General features: G+C 48.2%; 1 protein-coding gene across 6 annotated transcripts in view; it reads left to right on the top strand.

Moving 5' to 3' along the window:
• PBX1 (PBX homeobox 1) overlaps positions 1–15828 on the top strand; it is a 132441-nt gene that overhangs the window by 88964 nt on the left and 27649 nt on the right. For all 6 annotated transcript variants that reach the window (XM_057427373.1, XM_057427372.1, XM_057427368.1 and 3 more), the window contains one exon: positions 15094–15338. In XM_057427373.1, the coding sequence (XP_057283356.1) occupies positions 15094–15338 (245 nt within the window). The remainder of the gene's footprint in view (positions 1–15093; positions 15339–15828) is intronic.

Below are 15828 nucleotides of genomic sequence, written 5' to 3'. Positions count from 1 at the left end.
ATACAGGAGAGCAGGGAAAATGGATCATTTATGGTTATGATCTGGCTACTGTCAAAATACAGTGTTATTTTGATGGTTGCTTTGTCTTTGCTCTCCGAGCAATACGAAGGTAGTTTCTTAGCAACAAAACTGTGTTCGCAAACAACACCGGTGAAAAACAACCCCCCAGAAGAAGAGGAGGCGGCCTCAAGAGCACTGCTCCCGCATGTCCCCTGCCCATGCTGCATCCGTAAATTAGATGGAGAACATCTTGCTGGATGCTAGGCACTTGCTCATGGTTGTGATGCCATGCAAGTGCTGCCCTGAATTCCCCCATGGGCTGGGTTGCTTAAGGTATGATCACTGTCCCTTTTGCAGATGGGTAAACTGAGGCAGCATAGGGAAGTGTGGAAGAGTCATGGAATGTCCTTTAGGTGACATGGAAGGGTTTGAGCTTCTGCTAACTGATGTTTGCCACGTGGTGGGCTGACAGGCTCTGTCACAGAATTTTCTTAGCCAAAGTCTTCTCCAGGGTCTCATCCCTCCATCTCAGATGGATCCCAGAAGGAGTATGGGAGGGAGCTGCCTGCAAACCATTTGGCAGTGGTTCTTCTGTTCAATTTGGAGTGTCTCTCCTTTGAAGGTGGCGCTGGGCCTGGTGTCTGTGCTGACGTTGGAGTCCATGAGAGCAAGCAGTTCCTCTAGCCAAGTATCTGCCAGGCTGTGTCGGGAGAACTTTTATCATTTCTGTCACAGACATCACAACTCGCTTGTCTTACCATACATCTTCCTAAATGTGACAGAATATTCAGCTGTTATTAATTGAATACTCTCTAATTTAACTGCTTAGCAGGAGGGAGAGTGGCTGGTTTGTCTCAGCACAGAGAGCTGCTGTTGGGCACGCAGGAGCTTTTGAGGGGCAGAGTAGTGATTTTGGGAGCAAAATAGGGCTTTTGTTAGTATTGAGGGGGTGGGGGGAGAGGAGAAGGGGGTTGCATGGGCCAGATCCTGATCCTCATCCTGCCAGGGAAGGGCTCCAGTGTCTCCTGTGCTTCCTAGTCCTGGGGCATATGGCCATGCCCAGGCTGGAGATGCTGAGGACATCGCTTCCTCTCCATCCCATCCTGGCACTACCACCTGGGGGGATGGAGAGAAAGGAAGGGACACCTCAGGAGTGTGGCCAGGAGCTGATGATGCTCCCTGGGTGCCCAGGAGGAAAGGGTGATTTGAGCTGGGTTTTCTCAGCCTTCATTCAGGTGCCTGCGGTGGGTATGTCCCTTCTTCTCTACTGAGTTGCTGGAAGCAAAGCTCAGCCCCTTCGGTGGGCTCATCACCTGAATTGCAGTGCCTGTCATGGCCAGGCCGTCCCCTTGGTCCCCAGCAGATCCCAGTTACAGCTTCATGTCTTCTTCCTCCTTAGCATCTACCTCCAGAAGCTCCAGAGATGTCCCACATGCAGACTGGTTGTTATCGTAGGGCTGCTGAGGCACTCTGCTCTTTTGGAGCATGTAGAAGGCAGCCTTCCTCATGTTCATCTGGTGGCAGGCTGGTGGGGGGCCATCCTCTCCAGCCACCCCAGCCCTGTGCCCGCTTGTTCACGAATGTGCTCACATCTCTCTGCCACTCTCCCCAAAAGTTCAAACCCAGAGCCAAGTTTATTGTTTCTATCTCGTTTATTTTAAGTCTAGTTTTACACTTTATTATATGCTGTGACATCTTAAATGGAGCCTGTCACTCTATCTTGACTACTGCTAGGGGCTACAGCCACTTACTGTGTCAGGCTTTTCGGCAGCCCTGATTAACGATATCAAAACGAATGGATCCCAGCTCAGGCACAAGCAGGAAAATCAAGGGGTGATTTACATATTTAAATGGTGCATGGTATCAAAAGACTATGGCTCATGCAAGTATTGCACCAACATACCCTATGGATGCACATATGTGCTGCCACTCATCCCTGTGTACCGGACCTGGACATGTCGGTAAGGTTCATGCACACCTAAGTCTATTTATTTAGTATCTTCAACCAAAAGGAAAAAGCTTTTTTTTTCCTGAGTTTCTTCATTTCCCTGGACAATATATCAATTAGTATGGCTAAATGGGATAATATTCTTTTTCTCATGAGCCTGTTGGAATATGTTGCAGAATTACCTATGCAAATGTTTGGTGGTTTTTTTTCTCCTTGAAAGTAACATTTTGTTAGGTTAATTCATGCATTGGAAAAACAAACTTTCTGTTCTTCCAGTCCAATCTCTACTTACAAGTCAGGTTTTTGTAACCCTGTCATTGAAATGCGAGGTAGCCTACAGTAATTTGAATATTTCATTCTGCCGGCTGCTAATGCACTGTGCATTACAGATGGTACTTGCTCCATCCTTCTGGACTGGGTTCAATTATAAATGAAAGTAGGGAGCTGAGATTTGTCTTTTTGTCTCTGCTTAGTTGAAATAACACAATAAAGCTTGATGGGTAGGAATTCCTCAAGCTGCCTTCTCTTTGCCTGCGATGTCTCCGGTGTAGCTTTCTCCTCTTGATAGCAGATCCAACCTGCCTTTCAAGTCGGGTCTGGAGTGTTTGGGTTGGCAGTGGTGGTGTTTTTCACAAGTTGTTTTTGCCTCAGATGCATTGTATCCCCCTTTTGGAAATGCTCTGTTCAGTCCTCCTCTTTCTCTCTGTTTATTTGCTGGCCTCTGCATCCCCTTTTGCATGTCAGGCAGGAAGCGGTGGTAGCAGAAACATGCTTAAGCTGGGGAAGGAGTGTGCTGCATGGCTTTCATGATGGTCAGGACACTGCTGGGATGGTGGGGACGTCTTCTGCTCCTGGTGAATCCTTTTCTAAACTAGGACAGAGGTGACAACCTGATCTTTAGTGAGAAAGGAGTGATGGGGATGCAGAACAGTCCTCATCCATTCCAGAGTTGCTGCTATAAGCTCTTCCCAAAACCCCTGGGAGTAACAGGGCTCCTGGAGCTCCAAAGAAAACGTTTACCTCTGCTTCATGATTAATAAAAAGGGGGGTCACTAACCCTATAGCCCAGCTGCACAGGGGCTCTATATTACATACAGATGCCTTTTGCAAGCTCCTTCACCATTCCCGGATGGTAAAAGCAATATTGCCGAGGGAGTCGGAGGAGGTGAGGGCAGGGCTTTCAATTTGGTTTTACATTTACAAGGACCAGATGGCCTCGCTGGAGATGATCTTTGATCTGGGGCACAGCCGGAGTCAGGCAAAGATACTTTTTTCTTTTTGCTCCCTTTTAAATCTTCTCTCTGTTCATGGCCGAGGCCTCTCTCTCGCAGGAGCAGGGGGGAGCTGTGCAGCCAGCCCTCTGGCTAGTGCTGTGGGGCTGGGTGTGAGCCCTCCTCTGCTTGGGGGTGCTGCTGAACAGTGAGGGTAAGCTTGATAGTAAAGTCCTGGGCAAGGTTGTCCAAGGTAGAGGCAGAGACAGATCCCATTACACCACCACCACAGAGCATGGAAATCTGTCTCAGCAACCTCTTGCATGGATTATAATTGAACACATGCAGATGCCTCAAAACAGAAATGCCCCTAATTGATCCTTTTTAATTATTATTCCCTTTTTCTCTGGTGTCTCACACCCTTCCAGCAGCACTCTCTGCTGGGCTCTCTCCTCCCCTCTTGCCTTGCCAGTTTTGGGTTTCTTTCTTCCCCCCATGTGTTTTGAATGGAGCGGGAATGAAGGCAGCTGATCCTATTTCACAAGCTCTTGGACTCTTGCAGCACTCTCTCTCCTGTCCAAACAGATCGTTTACAGAAGGGGCCTCTATTTAAGAAAGGAACTGAACATTCAGAGCTGTTTTCTGGCCTTAAAACACTGCCGACCGGCTGTTGCCTTTCAAATAGTCGGGCTTTGTCTGGCACGCTCAAGGACCAGGTTTGAAGCCAGGCTCCGCAGGTCGGCACGGTAGTGTGAGGGACTGAGCATCGTGCAAAAACCGTGCTTATTTATTTGCCTGAGATCATTGAATCCCAGCAAGGTTGGGTTCAAGATAGCATGTCTTAGCCGCGGGAGCTTGATGGACCATCTAGGCTTGGGCAGATTTGACCTCTCTGTAGTGCCAGGAGTGGGGCAAGCTTCGAAACCAAGCAGATGGAAGCGGAGTTTTGGTGTAAGCTGTGTAAAGCATAGAGAGAAAGACCTTATGTGTAAGGAACGTCTGCAAGGAGTTAGAGGAACATTTAGTCCACGAGAGCTGTGGTACTTCAGAAAAACACTAGGGTGACACGCATATGGGCTCCAGGGAGGCTGGCTCTGGTCCTGTCATTGAGGTTACATCTATAACACTGTAAAGTGGTCTAATGCTGTCCCAGTACAGGCCATCCCTGAAAGTAGGTGCCTGAATTTGCCCAGTGGCTTATGTGTTGTATCTAAAAGGTGGCTATACTAGAGGAGTTGGGATGGGTTTTCTGATACCATTGGTTATGATTGCTTTTTGTGGTTTGGACTTGCATGTATCATAGGCATATAGCTTACTTCAACCTTTTCATGGGAACATGGTTCTGGGCAGAGTGTGCCAGTAAGCAGGAGGCAGGGATGTCCCTTGGCAGTGAAGGGAGAGGACATGGCCCAGGGCACTTTGCAGTGGGAGGCTCTTACGTGTCTGTCCCTAGCTTTTGGTAAAGATGTCTGTTATGGTTCAGCACTGCCTCCTTTGTGAGGGAGAAAGGGAGTAAAACAACAGTTAATTTCATGTGGTGACTTGGCTCTGAGACCTGGAAAATCTCTCCTATATTGCACAAAGTCATGAGTCTAGCCCATGGCAAGGCCATCAAACTTGGCAAAAGAGCAGCAGTGCTGTAGCCTGCATGACGGGCAGTGGGTACCCTCAAATTCTTTAGCAAACCTGAGATTTGAGTGGGACATTGCTATCTAATGACCTCTAAACCAGCTTTCCTTGGATGGAGGCTCACAGGTCATCTTTTTTGAAAGCAGGCAGGAGAAAGCAGTCTGAAATACAGCTTTTCAGCTTGGGCTCTTGCCAGTCCCTTCACCTATGACTTTCTTGTCCTGTCTGCTTTGTGCATTGAGCAGCAGATCGCAGGCGCTGTGTGTCCACAGGAGATGACCTTTCATGAGAGGGGAGCAAGCTGGAAAAGCAGCTTCCTTCTGGGGAAAAACCTCTCTTTGTTTGTTCTCGGATTTCAGGGCTTGGCCTGGGGCAGTCGAATTGGGACCCTTGTCCTCAGAGAGGCTCTGGAGGCCCTGGCTTCTCATTAACAGATTCAGCTCATTCAAAGGACCCTTTCTTTTCAGCAAGGAGAATTCATATGCAAAGCATCTCACGGATCCCAGCCCAACTGGCAGTAGGAAGGCATGTGTTTATGGCTAAACCTGTCCTGGGAGCAATCCTATCTTTTGTTTGCTGATTTGTTCATGCAGGCTTAGGGAGCCCCACTTTGCCTCCATGCTCCAGACTGGGATATGTCTCCAGGCATGACCAATGCCAGGTCTGAGCCATCTCCTAGGACGATGGCTTACTTTCTCTCTCAGTGACAATTCGCTCTCTTGATGCGGCAGAGGGGACTCTGGTCCACCAAACTCCATGAGGTGAGGTCCTGGCACAGCAGGTGCTGCCTTTGGAAGCACTGAGGCAGAGCCCTGTGTTTAACCACTTGTTCTTGTCATCAAAATAGCAAAATCTGATTCTTTTGCCCTATATCACAATCTGGGGTTGGAAAATGCCCCAAACGCTCTCCAAGAGGTATGAGAATGGGGTCACATGTGCATGCTTGTGTTATCCCTCTCCTCTCCACTGCCAATTTGCCATTGCCGCTACTGGCTTTTCCCCATGGTAGATGCTGCTCCCCTGAGCCAGGTCAGCCTATGGTCAATTAGCTGGGTTACATGTTCTGCTCAAGTCTGGCTCAGCAGCAGAGCAGTGCTCAATCTCATTCTGCTTTCCTTTTGCCTCCTTCAGCTGATGCTCTGAGCAGCTAGAGATCGGTCCCGGTCCCCAACCCCTGCCTGCTGTGAAGGCTGGGGTGAGATGGAGGAGGGTGGGTGGCCGCAGACAATCTCTCCCTTACAGTGTGGTCCATGCAGCTGGAGAATTTGAGATGTGCCTGGCTTGACTATGCAGATAAGGGATTGATTACGCTTCACAGCTGTAACTGGTGCTTGCTAATCCTGCCCTGCTTAGGAAGGAAAAAAACTGCTCTGTGAGATAAACTGAACGTGGGATTACTGCAGCCCTCTTCAGCATTGATCCCCAGTGTTAGCCTGCTTTGTGGCCGGACCATGAGTCTGGCCTGGGGATGTGTGAGGTGTTCAGTGGGATGGGGAGGGGACGTGTGTGCAACCAAAATTAATCCAAGCTCTTCCAAGGGAAGAGTGCCAATAAGACAGGGTTGACCCCTCAGCACCCAGAGTTTGGCTCTGTTCTGATGAGTTGTTTGCAGAGTTACTGGGGGAGGTGAGGATTAAGTAGAATGAGTTGTGAGGGTTTACTGCTCCATGGGATATAGCAAAGGTGGGCTTGAAGCTGCTGTAACTGGGAAGGGAGAAAGTGATCTGTCCACCGGTGGGGCATTTGGCTTTGAGTGGTTTTTCATGCTTGCAAGCACTTCCAGCCTGCTTTTTGCCGCTAAACTGCTTCTATTCAGTGTTTGTGGTGCAAGAGGTTCAATCAGCTCTGGCTTCTGAGTGCTGCTTGCCCCAGAAATTACAGCTAAGAGTTTTGCTGCCAAAGCTGATGGGAGTTGACCACCAGCCTGCAGTGAAGCACCCATGAATAGACACAGCTTGTGGCATCAGGACTGTGAAAAGAAAACCAGAAAACATTTAAATTTGATCGGCAATGTTTCATTTGACGATAACGTAGCAACAGCTGGGCAGGCAGGGACAGGGTCAGAAGTTTCTGTACTCGCGTTGGTTACTAGCCATCAGCTAAACTGGTTGGCAGGAGCAGGATGCTGGGAAGGACTGGAAAGAGGAGCTCATCTGTGTTCATTCAGCTTCCCGGGGGGGTCACATTTCCCAGGGAATCTCGTTTTCAGTAATCACTACAACGTTGGGCCGTATTTTTGTGGCTATTTTAGGTAATTTTCCAGTTTGGGGGGAATTTTTTCCCACCCCAGTGTGTTTGTGATCATTTTCCAGACCTTTTGATCATTTTGCTGCCAGATCCTCACTCACTATGGAAACCCATTTGGCATTTGGGATGGGGTTAGGAGAAAACTGGTGCAGACTCTGCCAGTGCTATGAAATATGTTTCTCTTCTGTAGCTTCCATGGCACATGCAAGCTGCATCTTCTTGAAGTGATGGAGAGCTGCTGCTGGGAGCTGAGAAACTTTCTGGCATGTGATAAATTCCCTTCTCCCATTTCCAACCCCAAAATTGTGGTTTGAGGGTAATTAAGATTTATTTTTTTCATGTGGGTTGGATTCAGCAAATAATTTGGACTCTTCCACCCCAGAAAGATGGGAATTTACTGTTTTTTAAATCAGTTTGGTTGTTATGCAATTGACGCAAAGTTTTACTGAAAAAGAAAAAAAAAGAGGAAGGGGAAAATGAAAACATAAAATGGGAGGAGAAGATTTCGGTTTTGATTCAGGAAACAGTTTTGATTGATCCAAATTTGGGTTGCAATGCAAGTTCACAAAACTGATTTTGGGTAAGAGGGTGCTGGGGAAGTGCCACTGCCTTGAAAATCTGATGCTTCTGCTGTTGGTCATGGCCTTGGTTGGGTCTCCACTAGACCTTTTTGGCCATGGCTGAAGTTGGCCTCTGAGTCTAGATGGACCATTACTCTGAACTGATGTGACTTGCTCCCATCTCTGGGGGAGTTCATATCACAGTTTTGTGTGCTTTATGGGCTGAAGGAACATTTTACCTTTAAGATGAGGAAGTTGGGGCTGTTCAGCCTGGAGAAGAGAAGGCTGCGTGGAGACCTCATAGCAGCCTTCCAGTATCTGAAGGGGGCCTATAGGGATGCTGGAGAGGGACTCCTCATTAGAGACTGTAGTGACAGGACAAGGGGTAACGGGTTAAAACTTAAACAGGGGAAGTTTAGGTTGGATATAAGAAGGAAATTCTTTCCTGTTAGGGTGGTGAGGCACTGGAATGGGTTGCCCAGGGAGGCTGTGAATGCTCCATCCCTGGCAGTGTTCAAGGCCAGGTTGGACGAGGCCTTGGGTGATGATTTAGCGTAAGGTGTCGCTGCCCGTGGCAGGGGGTTTGGAACTAGATAATCTTAAGGTCCTTTCCAACCCTAATGATTCTATGATTCTATGAAGATCATCTCTCACAAAATAGTTTCAGTCCTTTTATTCCAAACAGCCCTTATGGACACTCCTGTGTTGGGAGAGGGGGTGGGTTTGTGAGGGTCCAGGGTAGCTTTGCAATGCTTATGGGTACAAGCCTCTCTCTTGATTTGTGGCTGGGATTTTTTGCTTGGTTTATGGCTTTAGGCTATGAAAATTGGTGGCAGAAACAGCCCATCAGTTTCACAATATTCCTCCCTTTTCTGGGAAATAAATAAATAAGTAGATGCACATAAAGCCATTTTGCCAGCTGAAATTTTCCATGCCTCATCTCACGGCAGCCTGTTTTGGAAAAACTGAGCAAAAATCTGTTCATCCGTTTGTAAGATTTGGAAAGGTCGGAGTGAGAAGAGGAACCTTTATGTCAGTTGTAAGGAAAAAAACACAACTTCTCTTAATTCCCGCATCCTGGAAGGGTGTATGTCAGCGTGTTTGGAAATTCCAGCTTCCATTGATGTTGGAAGTAGGTATTTGTGTTTTGATGTTGATTTTTCTCAGTGGCTTTATGTAAACATGGTGAACCAAGGTTTAAAACTCCCTGTGATTACATTGAAATGCTGCACCTTGGTTACTGTGATTGTTGATACCCATTTAAGGTGGATGCCATATGCTTTGCTGAGCAGACATTGAATTGCTGTCACATGGACCCTTGAAGTGACCCTGTGAAGGCACAGGTGGAGGTGCTTTAGTAGCTTTCACAAAGCTCTGAGAGTTTATTTCTTCTGAGCATAGGGTCTTGAAGGTGATTTTGTGTTCAAAGATGAGATCCAATACACTGTATTTTCCTGCGGGGGAAGGAGCTGCTGTTGGAAAAGAAAGTGTGCTGCAAATACACTTTCATAGGAAAAAAGACAGGAGTTCAGGTAGGTGAATGGAGTGTGGGAGCTTTCCTGCACAAAGAAAGCTTGGGAAGAGCAGCTCAAGCCCATGCCATCATGGATCGGCCAAGGAAGCAAACCCCAGGTGTCCTGACTTGGTTGTGACTACACACAAGGCGGATGCAGCTAGCCGGCCACAAGCCACTTAATGCCTAACTGTCCTCAAATAAGAGGCAGATGGGAGTATTTTTGTATATCCAGTGCTGTTGAACTCCAGTGTCCACAAATGTAGACTTAGGCTCAAGGGAATATTGAGATCAGCTTAAAATGATGTGATTAGTTACTGGTCTTGTTAGCAGGGGCACCATGGCTGTCCCTCTGTTTGCTGGCTGTTGTTCCAGAGGTGTAAAAATATCTGTTTAAAGAAAACTGGTGAGCTCGTGCGACTCCTGAAGCTGGGTCTCCACGACTTCAAGCAAATATTGCAGATGGTGATTAAACTGAAAAAGGTCTGAAGAGGGCTGATGTTCAGTATGTGTTTTAAAGCTTGGCTGCTTGCTGCATATGTCTGCACAGGAGTTTTGGGGTTCCTGGGAAGGAGCTGCCATGCCATCATTGTCCATAGCACCCTGCAGGGGCATACACTGGTCCAGGAATGGATTTGGACTAGACCTTGTTTATCCAATACACAGGTAAGGTATCTGTGATTTGGTGGCAGAAGAGCACCTTGGTGGGGAAGGAGGCATCTTGCCCTGCATGTGGCTGTGCCAAGAGGACAGTGAGGGCAGCCAGCAGAGGCCCACCAGTGGCATTGCCATGCTGGGCATCCCTGGTTTCTCAATGGGAAAGGCACGCCAAAGGTCAGCTCACAGCCTGGCAGAGGAATTGTCCGCCTCTTGAAGCTGTTGCTGAGTAGGTTGTTTCCCTCCCACCCCGCCCCAATACATCTTAGGCACAGTGGAGGCAGGAAAGAAAACCCTTCTGAAAATCGCAACCTAATTACTCCCATCTGCTCCAGCACTGCTTCCCATTTCTGCCTGCCAGGATGCTTGTCTACGATGCTAAGTAGCATATTATTTTCGATAAGTTGCAATCATTTACTTGAAATCTCCTTCTTCTTTAAAATGTCCCCCTGGAAAGGCAATTCATCAAGTTGGGAATGGGCAGAAACAACCATGAGAAAACCCATCCAGACACAGCCCAGCTTGGGCAGCAGGGCAAGCACTCCTCGAGTACTCATTAAAACCACACAGCAAGTTTTGTTTTAGGGTGGATTTGTTTAGGTGTCCAGGTAGTGGGACCAGTCCTTGGCTGGTGGTGTCAGCAAACAGAGCTGTAGAGGAACTGCCCGCTGATGTAGATGGAGGGGATCTTGGCTGGGCAGTCTCAGCAAATTTCACAGGACCACGCTTTTGACTGCTGAAGTCAGTGGAGAGTTGAGGAAGCAAAGGCCACACCAGTTCTGGGGATCTCTTCTTTCATCATCGCAAACCTGGGTTGGCTTCTTGTCTTTCAATGTGTCATCGTCTTCCAAGATGTCCCCACTGCATCCCTGAAGAGGCTTTTCCCACTGCTCCACCTTGCCTTTGCCTCCTCCAGTGTCTTCTGCTTGGTCTTCGGCTTCCATCTCAGAAGTCCTGGCTGATGCGTAACTGGGAATGGACTCTTGCCACGTGCATGACAGGAGACATGAGGATGAAAAATGGTGGGGAATATTGTACCACCACAGCCTACATACCCTTGTGAGTGGATATATCCTATGCTGGGAGTCTGTCTGGGACAAGCCCCTGCTTTCTGCATCAGCTTGAGGAAGCTGACCACAGTAGGAAAAACTGCCCTTTCTAGAAGGAAAGTAGAGCTTGGAGGTTTGAGCATCCTTTTCTCTTGTCACTGCTGAGCCCCAGTCATCTGATAAACAGCTGCCCTCACCCTCATTATGTTAGACTACCTTCAGGATGTTATTCTGCCTGTATTGACTGTGCGGGGTAGAGAGCAAATTGTTGCTAAGCTGAAGAATTTTTGGGGTGGCCTTGGAGGAGAAGTGGCTGGGTGCTCAGCTGTTGCACTGAGCTGGCTTCTTAGGTCCCTTTGGAAAAATGCTGTCAGGAAAATGGAGTAAATAAGGGAGGGGATGGTGGTGTAGAGGACCAGGAGGAGTCTGGTATCCACCTTTGTGGATTTCTTGGGTGTCTTCACAGCTCCAGGACATCTGCAGGGTACAGTCTCTTTCAAAGGCCTTGCCAGCACCGTGTCTGGCAAAGGCTGCTTCTCCTGCCCTGTGCCCCCCACCCTGGCTGTATGTCAGGCTGTGTGGACACCCTGCCATGTGGGGACACCGGGCACAGGTACTTTAGTGTGAGGACACAGACACATGTGGGGTGCCAGTTGCCCATCTTATTTGAATGTGAATCTGGCTGCTCTGCAGGTGCTCCTCAGAGATGCCCAGGTTGGTGGGAAACATCTTGGAGCAGCTGAAACCTTTGGCAACTCGATGCAGTTTCCATTCCTCGTCCCTGAATCGCAGGAGAGGCAAGGAGCCAAGGAGCTATTTTTGGCTTGTCTCCTTTCCTGATTCTCCGAGGCCAGTCCTGCCACCTCTCCCTGTGTTGTGCACCACAGCCACACCACTGAGCCAGCCCAGGACTGGGACCTGGACAGTGTTCTCTGCACACAATGGCTGTGATACCTTCCTCAAGAGGGAGAAGGAGCGAGTGGGTGAGCTGAGAGCCGTTTCTGAGCTGCTGGAACAGGTCCCTGTGACCCTAATGGCCCCCATGAGCAGACCGCAGGCTGGTGGCTTCACGGTCCCCAGCTGCTCCTGCTGCTGGCGTTGGTGACAGTGACCCTGCAATGGCTGTGCTCCTCAGTTCCCCTCTGCGGTCAGCCAGGCAGTGTCTCGCAGCGGTGCAAGCGGGGACAAGGTGCGTGGCTTGTCTTTGCATTTTAAATAAACCCGTATATATGTATTTTCATCTGTGCCTATATATATATATATATATATATATAAAAATGCATTTTGAGGCAGTGGGGGACCTTTGTGGGGTCCGAGCCCCCTCTAGCGGCATTTGCCATGGCTCTGGGGGCTGCCGAGCCAGCAGGAAAGCGGCCAAGGACAGAAAGTCTTGCATGAATTTTCCTCCCCCCAGCTGCCAGTCGCTATCTTTCTTTTTGTTCTTTCTTTATTTCCCTCTCTCTTTAATCGGGAGCAGTAAATGGCAGGTCCTGGGGATTCCGAGGCACAGGCAGGAGGATGCCCGCAGCCTCTTGACTCCGGTTTGCTGCCAGACTGCTGAGGATCGTTCTGCTTCATTTATTTTATTTTTATTTGGTGTGAAAACATCAGTCTGGGGAGACTGGGGGCCACTCACAATTGGCTGCGCAGGCACTGCAGGTTGAGTGCTGCCTGTACTGGTTCATCCCAGGCTCCCCAGCTAGGGGAGCAGGGGCCACATCCCATCTCAGTGGGCATTTTAGAGGGTTGGTGCTTCCAAGGAGCCCAGTGTCCCAGGCATCCTGGCAAGAGTTGTGTGTTGGAGCCAGGGACAGCACCGGGAAGATAAAAAAGCAGCTTTTAAATAATCATTTTGTCTTTCCCTCATCTGAGCACAGCCTTCCAGGGATAAATAGGCAGCATCAGTTCTGCTAAGACACATTGGCCTTTCAATCTGTTTACTCCCTAGCCTTATTCCTAACGAGCAGACGAGCCCAGGCCATCTCCACACGGTTCAAGGCTGGGTTTGGGTGTCTGCTGTGGGAACATACGTCCGTTGGATGCTCAGGATGCACGCACTGGTCTGTGCGTGTGGCACGGTAATAAAGCTCAGGGGTTATACAGCGCTTTTCATCAGGAAGCAGCTCTCTAAACATAAACTAATTAATCACTGGTGCCTACCTGTCAGGTCAATGATTCCTGAGATTTTTAATCTAAAAATATTTCCCCTTTGAAATCCAGATGCGCCTGTTTCGGCAGCTCCACTTTTGATTTGTTTATTTGAGGGGTTTTAATTTATTTTTTTTTAACTTGTGTTGCTTTCCGTTTGTGTTTGGGCTTTTGATGTGCTTTAATTTAGTGCGTGGTTCTTTTGGGTTTTTTGGGGGGTTGGGTTTTTTTTTCCTGGAAAAAAAGGAATTTATTATCTTTTATTTTCATAGCAATTTTCCCTCCCCCTTGTAGCCTGTCACCTTTCCTCTTTGTAAAGATTTTGGCCACTTTTACCTCTTGTTTCAGTTTATGGGCCACAGACCTCAAACCATTTTCTCGATGAAGTCTGACCTCAGATTTATTCATCGATGAAGCATGTGGCCAGGTGCCGGTGGTGCCATGGGAAGCCTCCTACAGTGAGGGGAGATGCTGATACTGTCTCTTTGGGGCTTAGCAGCTGCACCCGGCTCCAAATTTGGCACTCTACCCCCATCCCTCCATAAAGAAACAATCCTCTCTAGCATGGAATTACTTATCATTAGCTCATCTTATTGGCAAATGTACCGTTGTTGGGCTTTTATCTGTCTTTTCATTCCCCCTGAACTTTGCTCCTTTGTTGACAATGAATGTTTAAATCACAGAAAACACCAATAAATCCTGGAGTCCTAAAAATCAGGATTTCAGCAGAGTTTGAGGCTTTAAAAAAAGTCTTTATAGTGTTAGCTAAACCGCTCAACAGGGTCTTTTACTTCCATTTTATACCGATAATAGCTATGTCTTTAACTTACTTCAGAGTGAGGGAGGCTATACTTGGTGTTTTGCCCACATTTTTTAGCTGCTCCAGTTTACTTCCTATTGTGAACTAATTTTAGACTAGCTCTTGTTTGTGCTGCGGATTTGGGGGGTCAGATTCATCTTGGGTGTAAGTGGGCATGGCTCTAGTAAAATCCCCACATTACCCAGCTCTGGATGTGTTTGGGGGGTGTGTGTATGTTTGCAAAATGCTCTGAGCTCCTGTGCCAGACGAAATGGGGAAATGCAGTTAATTTCTCTTAAGAAATTCCTGTTTGTTCACTTATTAAGGATTTATTTTATTTACTTCGCAGCTGTGCACACCTGTGCATGCAGAGGTGTCACACAGGGACACTTAGGCCACCTCCATCCTTCCAACCTGGGACATTCCTAGCAGGCAGGATGTTCCCATATGTTTTTCCAGGAAAGCCTTCACAGGAGAAGGACTTTTACTTGAAGCAGTAATTGATGGGGAGAGTACAAAGAGGGGAGGAAATTTCTCTCCTTGGAAAGTTACTTCAGGAGGATTAATTTATTGTTGCCCCTCTAATTACCATGGTTTAGACTTCACTGGAATGACTGGAACAACAAAATTTATTTCATACATTTCTTACTTGCCTTTCCACTGTATTGGCTAAAAGCATGGCCTTGCAAGCACTCTCCACCTGCATTTAAAGATGGAAAAACTGAGGCATGTTTAGCTCTGGTATCTGTGTGTCTACCATCTGGGTTTGATGGCTGATGCAAATGGTACAATATCAAGCTGTAAACTGCTTGTTAGGTGACATGAGTGTGGGCTATCTGGGTGATCTGAAGCCTGGGCTAGAGATTCCCAATTTCCTAGGCTATGCTTGGGTTGGGATAGAGTCCCTATCATTTGTAGCAGCAAGAATGAGTACATTCATTGGTTTTTTTTGACCAGTGATAGCAGTTTTGCAGTGTGTTTGAACACAAACCATGGCTTTCTGAGTTACCTCTGTGGTGAGCTCTCTGCCAGTTCTGCCCTGCTTCTTCTCTGCAGGAAGGAGGGGAAGAAGCAGGGAGGAGAGCAGGAAGCTGCAGTACCCCTGTCGCTGCTGCTTGGCTGGAGAGCCGAGGAACCGTGCCTGGTGATGAGCACTTGGGAGAACCAGGATGCAAATTGCCTGTTGGGGTACCCTTTCTAAAGGAAGAAAAGCTTGGTTGATGGGGACTGAGCAACCTGGGATGAGCATCCCCTTTTAGATGAACATCCCTTTCCCCAAGTTAAGACCTGGGCACAACTCAGGCTTTCCTCTCTGCTTTGTGTCTCATGCAGTGCTGAGCATCCGAGGAGCGCAGGAAGAGGAGCCCACGGATCCCCAGCTGATGCGGTTAGACAACATGCTCCTGGCCGAGGGGGTAGCAGGCCCCGAAAAAGGAGGTGGCTCAGCCGCTGCTGCAGCTGCTGCTGCAGCATCAGGAGGAGCTGGCTCTGACAACTCAGTGGAGCACTCTGACTACAGAGCCAAACTATCCCAGATCCGGCAGATCTACCACACGGAGCTGGAGAAGTACGAGCAGGTAACAGGCTCTTTCGTGGAAGAAGGCAGGGCTCCCCAGTGGTGGTTGTGGTGGGGTGGTGGGAGTAGGAGATGAGCGGCTGGGAGAGCAGCTGGAGTGGATGTGCACAGCCTGGATCGCTACTGACATCTATTGTTAGGAGTGTACAGGCAAATGCAGACTGTACTGGAGTGAAAACATACTTTTTTTAGGGTTGGAAGGGTTGGGGTTTTGCACTGGAACGTGGCACGAGAATAGGCTTGGCATGGGTTGCCCCTTTGACTTTCACTTTTCAGTCGTCCCCTAATACCTTGCCAAAAATAAGCCCTATGAAGTGGGAGTCCTCTTTGAGGTGCTGGCCTCAGTGAAGGCAGTTTTCTAAGCAGGGCTTGAATCAAAATCTTCCTTGAATACTTTTTCTGCTTGAAGAGTTCCTTTTCCAGAGGAAAAAAAAACCAACAAAACCAAACAAGTTTCTTTTTAATTGTGAAAAATGATTCTTAAACAAAAC

This window comes from Pezoporus wallicus, unplaced genomic scaffold (assembly GCF_028554395.1).
Source record: "Pezoporus wallicus isolate ANWC-B61680 ecotype Strahan unplaced genomic scaffold, APGP_CSIRO_Pwel_v1 scaffold_7107, whole genome shotgun sequence".
NCBI classification, from domain to species: Eukaryota; Metazoa; Chordata; class Aves; order Psittaciformes; family Psittacidae; genus Pezoporus; species Pezoporus wallicus.
Note: the sequence above shows the minus strand (reverse complement) of the source record. Positions and strands in the feature narration are given on the sequence as shown.